The 11,663-nt window shown below is 36.0% G+C and overlaps 1 protein-coding gene across 4 annotated transcripts; it reads left to right on the top strand.

The window, feature by feature from the left end:
* The first annotated feature begins 2,998 nt into the window (after positions 1–2,998).
* LOC113361489 (triacylglycerol lipase 1-like) lies at positions 2,999–7,021 on the top strand. Of its 4 annotated transcripts, none has more exons than XM_026604725.1 (10): positions 2,999–3,224; positions 3,367–3,477; positions 3,999–4,139; positions 4,604–4,714; positions 4,800–4,943; positions 5,042–5,082; positions 5,187–5,263; positions 5,689–5,784; positions 6,103–6,397; positions 6,618–7,021. In XM_026604725.1, the coding sequence occupies exons 1-10, from the start codon at positions 3,036–3,038 to the stop codon at positions 6,682–6,684; spliced, it is 1,272 nt and encodes a 423-aa protein (XP_026460510.1). In that variant the 5' UTR covers positions 2,999–3,035; the 3' UTR covers positions 6,685–7,021. The 4 variants fall into 4 exon arrangements, with proteins under 4 accessions (XP_026460510.1, XP_026460512.1, XP_026460513.1 ...); XM_026604727.1 differs by having other exon boundaries at positions 6,103–6,368; XM_026604728.1 differs by having other exon boundaries at positions 6,103–6,350.
* Positions 7,022–11,663: the final 4,642 nt, after the last annotated feature.

Consider the following 11,663-nt stretch of genomic DNA (forward strand, 5'->3'; position numbering starts at 1 on the left):
CAGGACAATTAGGATCTTGACATTTCAAATACATGAGTTTTTCCGGCGGAGATTTAGTGATTATTATGATGCGTGGACAACCTTCTTTTGGAAATTTAGAATACATCCAACGACATTGCATCGGACTACAATTATCCATGAAGCATAATGGACAAAACTCTTTTGCTTCCATACATAATACTTGTTTTCCGTTGGTTTTAAAATACATCGTTTCGAGTGAGAATGCTTCCGTTAGGTTGTGTTTAGAAGCTCACTTTTGTGGGTTTTTATAAGAAAAACTCTTGCCGTTGATAATTTTAAAAATATAGCTGTTAGAAATATTTCCGTTAATTTTATCCAACAACTTTTTTTATGAATTCTCTACAAATACTCTGTATTTAATTGCCAACGTATTTCATTGGGCCGACTGAGCGAAGCGAGGGAGGACCTTATATATGGTGACTTTGTGTCAATGTGAAACATGACTTTTTTTCCCAATTTGACACAAAAAGATTTGGTGTTAGTGACAAAAATTTGGTGGTCGTTTTTTACTGACCAAAATATCCTCACTAAATCTGAGTTATTACCCAGTATCCCCTTTAAATCTAAATTCCTAAAAATGAAAGAACACCATTAAAATAACGAACACCAATACTGTCACCACCGCTGCCACCTTCGCAACCTCTGTGTCCACCAACACCGCCTCTTTTGTAACACCAGCACCGCCACCAAGACCACCATTAATACCCTTATGCTCAAAATCCCGATAATCCCTATTTCTATTACATATTTCTTCGCCCACAACCGTCATAATTACCTTATATTAGAGTTTTTCACCTACCACCACCGTCACCATCTCCACCCCCACAAAAAAATACCTCTGCAATCACCTCCACACCACCTTCGCCAACACCGCCACCACCACGAGTAACACCTCTACAACCACTACCAGCTTTGACACCACCTCTGCAACAATAACTCATTTATCACCTACCACCATCTACACCTACCACCACAACCACCACTTGCACCTACAATTATACGTGCGAATATTTGATTCAAACGTTAATGAATATTTTATCATCCCTACACCACCAACACTGTTCATCCCTTAACCACCCGACCAGCACCACCACCAAAGTAACCTACCACACCACTGTCGATGAATCGTTTTTCATTTTCTGAAGTTGAAATTCTAATGAAAAAATTCTGAAGTTTTTCATCAGCTTCAATTCAACATCTGATTCAGAACTTGAAACCTTAACTATCGAACCCAGGCAGTTCTTCAATTTCAACTCTGAATCTTTCTTCTAGACCTTCAATTTCATGTCCTACATCATCTCAAAATCTGTTCTTATGAAACCCTAACTTCTCAGTTTACAACAAGACCACTTCAGATTATCAATTGAACAAAATCCTTTTGATCTTCATCTATCTACAACTCAATTATTTATCAATTCCATACAAACTCGAGTCTTAATCTAGAAACCCTAATTTCTGAATCGATTGTCTTCAATCAACAACCACCATGAATAAATTAAATCTACGATCTATGTAGCACTTTCTCGATCCATTAATCTCACTAATTTCTGTAAAATCTCATAGGATAGATTTTTCTCTCGACCACAGAATAAAAGAAACAAAAGAAGAAGAGAAGAGAATAAGAAAAAAGAAATTGTTAAAGCGCCCATGAAAATGGATAAAGGCATCTAAATTAATAATCTAAAATGGTAGAGGAGTCCATGGAAGAAATATCGGTTTCCCTAATAACATCAGATTACAGGTAAAACTCGGTCGGGTTGGACTCCGGCGAGTTAAAACAGTAAATCAGGCGAGCTTTACAATTTCGCTTTACAAATTTACAAATCCGACTCCGTGCTATTACGGCGAGACTAAATTGTGAGTACAAAATTTGGTTTTGCATTTTTCTGTTATTAAACCAAGTTAATTAAAAGGAAAGTCTAAATGTAATGATAAACACCGTCAATTAAAAATGGAAGTCGAACTTTCAAATTCTAAATATTTTCCAATTAAATAATATCAGTGTCCATTTTTTTTATAAGATATAACTTAGACAATAAAAACTTAAATAAAGACTTCGATAAAAATCTCGGACAATCTATGGTCTCATGGTTATCTTCATTTGACGTATCTTCTATTCAACACACTTTGGGATGGTTTTTTTCTTGGTTTTTCTAACTTCGGATGTTAACTTTTAAAGCCTGAGTTTTTCTTTGCCTTAAAGCAGAACATTCACCTATATTAACTTCTCATTGCAACATGCTTCCTCTTTTAATATTTTCAATTTTTTCTTTTTTAAAAAAAATAGCACATATCTTATCACAACAACTACAATTTCAAGTTTGGCATCATGAAAAAAAATAATAGCCTTTCAAGACATATCAATTAATGAATTTAAAATACTAAAATTATTTTTTTATTGTAGAAAATTCAAGAAAAAATTGAAAGGTACGAGTTTTAGTGTTTGAAATGGCGTGTTACTTATAAGGTAATAATCTAACCCTTTAAAAATCTAGTTGTTGCCATGGACCATTGGGTCGGTCGACAACTCCGGCTAGACAAGACAACACAGAAGCTAGAAGAGGCATGGTGAGCCTCATTCCATGTGTCGTTAATAGCGCGTTTGGATACTTTTCCAGAAGCAAAAGTCAGAAGTTCAGATATTTTGCTTCACAAAAAGTCGATTTTTATGCTTCTAGAAATCATTCTAAAACTCCACACCCAAACTGGCTTTTTGCTTTTTAATTTCTAAAAATCAAAAACTACTTCTAGATATGTATCCAAATGTGCTGTAACTAATTTAACTAGGGGGTTGGGTCTAGGAATGCTTTAAAATGCCTAGAGTGCTACTTCTTCTTTTTTACCAAATGACATGGGAAAAAAAAAAGTACCCCTACCGAACATACCCCATGGTATCTGGTTCGACTTTTGGATTCCCATGCAAACTCATAAGATCCGAAAAACAAACATTCCCGTGACACTTCGTCTCTAACTTTTCCATAGGGAAACATGCTATTTCTGGGAAGTGGCAGAAAATGGGGAGGAGAGTGATGTTAATGGAGATTTTCTCACTTTACATCTTCTTCTCCTTCATGTTTAATGGATTCTTTTTGGGAAAGAGTGATTTATGTACCAAAGAAGTCAATCTCCATCGTCGATTAAGTAATGAAGGTTTATGTTCTCAGTTGATTCAACCTTCTGGTTATCCATGCTCTGAACACATCGTAACATTTTCTTATCCTTCTCATCAGCATTATTCATTTTCTTCTGTTCAACTACTATTAGGGTGGTAATTTATTAAAAATATAGCTGATCGATTAAAGAAGGGTTTTACATTTAACATTTTTATTGTTCCAATTCCTGTAGACTCAAACAAAAGATGGTTACATATTAGGCATTCAACGTGTATCGTCAAGTAATGGAGCTGTACAAGCTAACTCCGGTCCTCCAATTCTCCTTCAACATGGACTTTTTCAGGTTTTGATCGATCCTTTTCATTTTACTGTGAGTTTGAATTTTAACCGAGTCAATTATAAACTTCATTGGAAAAATAATTTCCCATTCCAGTGAAACTTTCTGAACATGTGTGCAGTTCTCAAGGTTTTTTCACATATCAAAAGTTCAGAACTTTGAATTTGTTAGGAGATAGTTATGATTTTGAGAAATGTGGATACTTATTGAAGTATCCAGCCATGTGGGTTTCAGTAAATTGTTGCATTCAACCTCTAGGAGCCAGAGGTCATTTAGATGAGAAACCCCATGCTTTTTTTCGTGGCTAACTCAGGCATCCAGTAGAAGCTACATAGTTTAGGATTGTTTATTTCAACACATGTCCCATACCAGTCTCGCTCTCTTCATGTTAACATGTTGAAATTCTTTCATTACATCAGAGTGGCACTATGTTAAACAAATCAGTTTTGCATTGTATGTCAATTCCTGTTCTTACATATTTGTTGTGGAACAATGGAGAGGTTCAAGCTAACTTCATACATGTACAGGGTGGTGATGCTTGGTTTTTGAATTCCGCGGAGCAATCATTAGGCTTCATTCTTGCCGATCTTGGTTTTGATGTTTGGGTTGGGAATGTACGCGGTACTCGTTGGAGCCATGGACATATCTCCTTATCTGAGAAGGATGAGGTTTGATTCTGTTTTGCTTAACCACATCGTCTCACATACTCTCAGTGCATGTGTACCATATTGATGGGTTTCTTAGAACTTGGAAGTTCAAAGAATTGAACAATGCAATCAAACATATATATGCAGATAGAACATGAAGTTGAAATTTAAGAGCATAGATAAACCGAGTTTAGGTTTTACCAAACACCCTTTTATATCAATAGATTATAAGTTGTTAGTCATAAGAAAAAGAATCATAAAAGTCTTCCTTCTAAACGACATGATACTAACTTTTTCTACTAGAAAGAAACCCCTAGGAAAGGAAACACATTACTAAGGACTGAAACGCCCTCCTACAGATTAGAAACTAGTAAAACATTTCTAAATCGAAAACAATCCTAAAGAAGCGCAATATCCCCCTGCATCACTTATGGTTGGGTTTAGGCTTCTCAGAGTTAACTTGTAAGGCTGTGTTGATTTTGCAGGAATTCTGGGATTGGAGTGGGCAGGAATTGGCTTTAAGTGACCTTGTAGAAATGATCAACTATGTATATTCAGTAACAAGTTCAAAAATGTACTATGTGGGGCATTCACAGGTATCATCTCCCTGTCACTTCTCATTTTGGTACTTTAATATGTTGTTGTAGTCTTTGTTACTCATTCTCACAAATATCTTCATAGGGAACCATCATGGCTCTAGCTGCTCTCTCCCAAACAGATATAGTGAAGAAGGTTGAAGCTGTTGCTCTTCTTTGCCCCATATCTTATTTGGGCCATATTAGTGCTGAATTTGTACTTAGAGCAGCTGGCACACATCTGGATCAGGTACACTTCTTACTTAGATGACGATTACAATTCTAATGGAAGCATTTTTTTTTCCTACCGCTGACTGCTGGAATTGTTTTTGTGCACTATTTTCACAGATGATCTTGGCTATGGGAGTCCATCAGCTCAATTTTCGAAGGTCTCTGACATAATTTCTTGATTTTCCTATGTTGAAATAAATTTTATGAATGTTACATCTTTTGTGCCGATTAGACTATTTGAAACCTTCTATTTTGTCTTCAGTGAAGTTGGTGTTCGCTTAGTAAATTCAATATGTGAAGGCCATATAGACTGTAACGATTTGCTAACTTCTCTAACAGGTTTCTTCTCTTTATCCTTCTCCTCATTTTAGCTACACGCTTAGTTTTGTTTGAGTTTCGCAACGTATACCTAGGTCAAACAGAGCTTATCAGCATCATTCTGGAAGTTAGCCTCATCATTTGTTTAGATAAGAAAATTATTATCCTCTGATCCTAATGGTAACTAATATATTCATAAGATGCTGATTCTGGTCATATCTCAATTTGCTTCTCTATGATATGGAATAAGAATTTAAAGCCCTGTCATGGTCTTGCAAATACCATTTCCTCTTGGTCAATTAGTTAACTATGTAAATGTGTGAATGTGGTCTACCGAATCATGTCTATAAAATGCAACATCAACAGAATCACAGAATCAAGTATTTATGATTAAACAAGTGGAATAAATTCACAATGTTTTTATATTCAATTGGACTGCCTTGCAGGGAAGAACTGCTGCTTCAACAATTCGCATGTTGACTTCTATCTTAAGTTTGAACCACATCCATCATCAGCAAAAAATTTGAACCACCTTTTTCAAAGTAAGTGTTTTCACACCCCGCAGTTTTATGGTAGAAATAGTCGTGTAGTTTTCGAGATTCATGCTAAAAGGTTGCACCTTTAAGAATTGGATTGTTGCACTTCCACTATGAACAAGGCGTTTTCACAAGTATATAAAAAATTTGAAGTATTTTGTTCAGCTGGCATTGGTTTACGGTTGGGCTTATATTACAGTACACGTATATCACCCTTCGATACAATAGTTTGTTGGTTGAGACGTTTAGTGAAACATGATGTATGTTACTGCATCGTCACAATTTCTCGGACAGAGCTTTTCAACATTTCTTTTATCTTGGCAGTGATCCGCAAAGGTAAATTTGCAATGTATGACTATGGATTATGGGGCAACATCAAACGATACGGTTTATTCCAACCCCCGGCGTTTGACATCTCAGCAATACCAACTTCTTTGCGAATATGGATGGGTTACGGGGGTAACGATGCCTTAGCAGATGTGACTGATCTGGAGCAAACTGTTAATGAATTGAAGTCTAGGCCGGAATTGCTGTATCTTGAGAAATATGGCCACATCGACTTCATATTGAGTGTAAATGCTAACGAAGATGTATACATCCATATGATCGACTTCTTTAGGTCATCCAGAAAGTCTAGTAGTTTTTGAATGCTACCATAAATATAAGATAGTTACACTTCTGCACATTATCTGTAATTACATGTATTTTTGTACAGACCCATTTTGTTCTTTCTGCAAATAATGTTCATTCTGGATGAGATCACCAAGGTTGACCTTGATTCGAATTTGACTAAGATCTCTATTACCCAACTCCTTAATATATACAACTTATCTTTGCAGGATACCAGAGGAAGTAGGTTCGTCTCAACAATCAGGAAGTAAGATATCAAAGCAACTTAATCGTTGATTTAGAGGAGACTGGTCGAGTATGTTCTTCGTACGCTTTCTTGGAACCTATTTGTACAGATTGTGGAAGGGTCAGAATTGGATGTCAGGTTAATCGAAATTTGTTGAACAAGGTCGGCGCTAATGGCAGGTGAGCTATACTGTTAGAGGAGCTGTTTAATGAGATTGATCTTCAGGACCTTTGCATCTACGAGCTGCCACGTAAGCCTGAAATTCGAGTTTCTAGATGGTATTTATCTTTCTGTTTTTTGAGTTAGTAACTTCTCTCAAGCACCTTGAAGACTGTTTGTATCATGACAATTCCATTTAAGTATAGATGTAGCAGAATTTGATGTGAATCCATGACTAGGTAGGTCAAGTGGTAGACCCTTTGGATTTTGAACTTTATGAAAATTATTTTTGTTATGGGATTCCATATTTTCTTTTTATAATGACGAGTTCTTAGGAAATGGAAGTAACAGTGAAAAGAACCATTAGCTGGCACTTCTTTATTAGCTGGCATTAGCCATTCCTATCTCTACACGTGGAATGTTCCAATAGGCTGAGTCCGATCTTCACACCGCCACACCTGATAAATGAATACTTCTTTTTATTTCTTCTTCAGTTAACTTTACTCCCTGTAATAATTCATCAAACTGCAACTGTATTTCCATTAATAAAATTCCTTCATTTCTTAGATCTACTATGGTATCAGGTTGAGAAAGACTCATCTTTCTCAGGTTTTTCGATCTTCTTCTTCCACTTCATCACTGTTTTCTTTATGATTCACGAATTCCTTGCATCTTCATCTAATTCCATGGAAAATCCTACTTCCAACTCAATTTCTAGGGTTTTCCTTCATCAACTACATAGTTTTGTTTCTCTCAAACTCACTGAATCAAATTTTCTCATCTGGAAGAATCTTGTTCTTCCTGTTATACGCAAATTTAAATTGATGAAATTTCTTGATGGTTATTTCTACTGTCCTCCTCAGTTCACGAACAATCATAATCAACTAAATTGAATCGAAAATCCTCTCCATTCAGATTGGATCGATGAAGATGCTACAATCATGATGTGGTTACATTCCACTATATCCGACTCAGTCATTGCATACTTCGCGGGATCTACAACATCTCATCATCTATGGATCAGTATTGAAGAACGATTTGCAAGATCATCTTCAACTCATACAATTCAACTTCGATTAAAGCTTTTAGCGCTCAAACAAGGTGATAAATCGATTCATGCGTTAATTAATGAAATCAAATCCCTTTCTGATCAACCTGCTGTCGCCGGTGAGATTATATCTGATAATGAACTAGTTGTAGTCACATCATCTGCACTTAATTCAGATTACATACCTTTTGCTACCTTTATGCGTCATCGTTATCCACCAATCACTAGTCTAGAGCTTCATAACAATCTTCTCAGTGAAGAGTTTGTTATCAATGATAGAAATAAATCAATTCTTACTGAATCGTCCAATACATCTTTTAATGATGGATCATCAAATCAAGCATTTGCTGCTTCTAATATGCCTCACTTTCGATCTTCTGGACGTGGATATGGTGGTCGTTTTGGCTTTGGTCGTGGTAGTGGTGGTAGATCCTCTAATTTTTTTTATCCAGGCAGTACTTCTACTCTATCTTTGTTAGGCAAAGGTCCTTCTAGTAATGGTTCTTCTTCTTCAAATGTTGTTAGACCTCCACCAGGATTTCAACCTCCAACATCTTTACCTCCACCTGGATTTCAATCTCCCACCAATTTACATATTCTCATTTGTCAAATTTGTGGTAAACATGGTCACAGTGCTTTAGAGTGCAGCAAGAGACTCAACTTTGCTTATCAAAGCTATCATACACCACAATATCTTAGTGCTATGTTAGCCTCTGCAAACATATTGCGCAACAATCCTTGGTATGCAGATACAGGTGCAAATAATCACATTACTGCTGATTAGTCTGAGCTTCAAGATGCTACTACCTATGAGTGTATTGAAGAAATTCAAGCTGCCAATGTGGAAGGTATGAGTATTACTCACACATGTTTCTCTTTGAAATCCACTCCAAATCACACTTTTAAACTTAATAATATACTTCTTGTTTCAAAGGCATCAAAAAATCTTCTATCAATACACAAGTTTACTTCAGATAATCATTGTTCAACAACATTTGATTCTTCTGGTTTTATTGTGAAGGATTTATTCACTGGGGAGACACTTTTGCAAGGCCCTCACAATAATGGACTATATCCCCTTCAGTTTATTCATCATTCTACACTAAATAAAGCACTCTCTGGTGTTCAAATTACTTCTACTGATGTTTGGCACAAGAGACTTTCTCACCCATCCTATCAAACTATGAAGCTTGTTTGTAGTTCTTTATATTTACCAAATGTAATTAAGTAACCAATAATCTATAGTGATTGTCAGTTAGGCAGGAGCCACAAATTACCATTTACTATGTCTTCTCATTGCAATACACAACCTCTGGAGTTATTACACTTTGATCTGTGGGGTCCTAGTACTGTAAAATCCAATTCTTGGTGTAAATACTATGTCAATATAATTGATGATTCCTCTAAGTTTTGTTGGATTTATCCTCTGTTTGAAAAGTCTGAATTCAAAAAATTATTCTATCAGTTCAAAGCTCATGTGGAAAAACATTTACATCATAATATTCTTACAGTAAGGACTGATGGTGGAGGAGAATTTTTACATACTGAACTTACTTCATTTCTAGCTGTGGTATTAATCATGAAATTTCGTGTCCACACACAAACCTGAGCAAAATAGAATGGCAGAATCCAAACACATGCTTTTGGTAGATGTAGGCAGAACTTATCTTATTCAGTCATGCATTTCTAATAATTTCTGGTTTGAAACATTCTCTACAGCAAACTACCTATAAGGTCCATTGGGTTTAAATATCCATATGAGGTATTGTTTCATAAAGTTCCAGATTACAACTTCTTAAGAGCTTTGGATTGTCTCTGCTTTCCTTGGTTGAGACCATACACCACCAACAAACTTCAACCAAAAAGCATCCCTTGTATTTTTATTGGATATGGCAATTTTCATAAGGGATACAGATGTCTAGATGTTAAAACTGGTAAAGTCTATGTTTCAAGACATGTCACTTTTCAAGAAGACATTTTTCCTCCTGAAGCTTCCTCAGTATTATCACATACTTCTACACCAGCTGAGCCTGCTGCATTGAATGCTACTGAAGTTGCTTCTTCTATGTCTACATTATTTGATGCTGCATCTGGTTCTTCTACATCGGTACCATCATTGTCTCCCTCAGAACCTGCTACTTCTACAGCTTTACCTGTTACTTTAGATTCGACATAAATACCCATTCAATGACTACAAGAGCTAAAGCAGGTATTTTTAAACCTAAAGTTTACTCCACAAAATATTCATTATCTGCTTCCCTTCAGGCTCATAGGTTAATAGTTCCAACTCGTGTTAGTCAAGCTCAAAAATCTCCACCTTGAAGACACTCTTTTGTTGAAAAGTACAATGCTTTACAGTTAGCAGGTACATGGACTAAGGTTGTTCCACATCCCTGTCAAAATTTGATAGGCTACAAATAGGTCTTTAGGATCAAACAAAATCCAGATGGCACCATTGTCAAAATGTGGTAGGCTGCAACCTCCTATCTTTATTGATGAAGCTCATCCAGACTATGTTTGTAAGCTTCACAAGTCCATTTATGACTTTAAACAGGCATCTTGGGCCTGGTCTGAAAAGTTGATGAATATCTTGCTCTCTTATGGCTTCAAGCTCTCAGCAGCCGACTCTTCTTTATTTGTGTAAAAGAATGGTTCAAGAATTACTATTGTTCTTATCTATGTGGATGATATTATCATCACTAGCAATTCTCAACCCTACTGCAAGGAACTTATTTCTCAACTTCATCAATACTTTCCACTTAAATACTTGGGTGAGTTGCATTACTTTCTTGAACTTGAAGCTAAGAGAAATGTTAATGGTCTGTTCTTATTTCAAACCAACTATGCAATTGATCTGCTTGATTGAACAGGAGAGGGTACCCAAATATACCTCAAGCTAAAACTTTTCCTTCCTATAAGTCCTATCTCCGAAAGTGATTATCTATGGACTGAGTCGAGACAATACGACAAATCAGTTCACACTTCGTGTGATCGTCTATGGATACGAGATCGAGAAAATACAACAACGAAGTATGTTTACTTGATACAAAGGTTCGGACTTAACCAAACATAATAGGATTGCTTATCAAGTAAATAGGAATTAACGTTTGTGTAGTTTACTTTAATTATAATAAAACAATTATAATGCGGAAATATAAAGTAAGTGACACAGCAAGATTTTGTTAACGAGGAAAACCGCAAATGCATAAAAACCCCGGGACCGTGTACAGAATTGAATACTCTCAGGATTAAGCCGCTATACAAAATAAACCAACTTTGTATAGTTGAGACCAAACAACTAAACCTATAGTTCACCTAGTTCCGTCTTTATTCCCATGCCTCCGACCTGTAAACAAGTCACGTAGTTGGACCAATTCCTTTGGTTCGTATTCCAAACAGTAAAGGAACAACAAATCTGTTTGCCATCAACCCTCTTCAACCAAGTGATATGAGTTGGACAAAGGCTCTTCTGTTCATCTTAACATAAACTCCTTTGCCAGGTTCCAAGATCTATCTTATGTTCAATCACCAAAAGATAATCGTTAAGATTTTGCAATTAATACCTTTAATCCCAAGGAAACGTATTGATGCCGATCTACACAACTATTTTATCAAAATACCACAAGGATAAATCGATTATAGTTGGATCCTCTTTTACCGAAACAAGTATTGTGCACACCAAAGATTTATATAACCAAGTCAGAAATCTTCTATTTCTTCTCTGTCTTCAAATATTCTTAGATCTTCAATAAACACCTGCACACAACTACTTGAATCTCTTGTGATCAATCACACGCAGAACGGAGTCTGTTAACAATGGAT

This window comes from Papaver somniferum, chromosome 3 (assembly GCF_003573695.1).
Source record: "Papaver somniferum cultivar HN1 chromosome 3, ASM357369v1, whole genome shotgun sequence".
Lineage (NCBI taxonomy): Eukaryota > Viridiplantae > Streptophyta > Magnoliopsida > Ranunculales > Papaveraceae > Papaver > Papaver somniferum.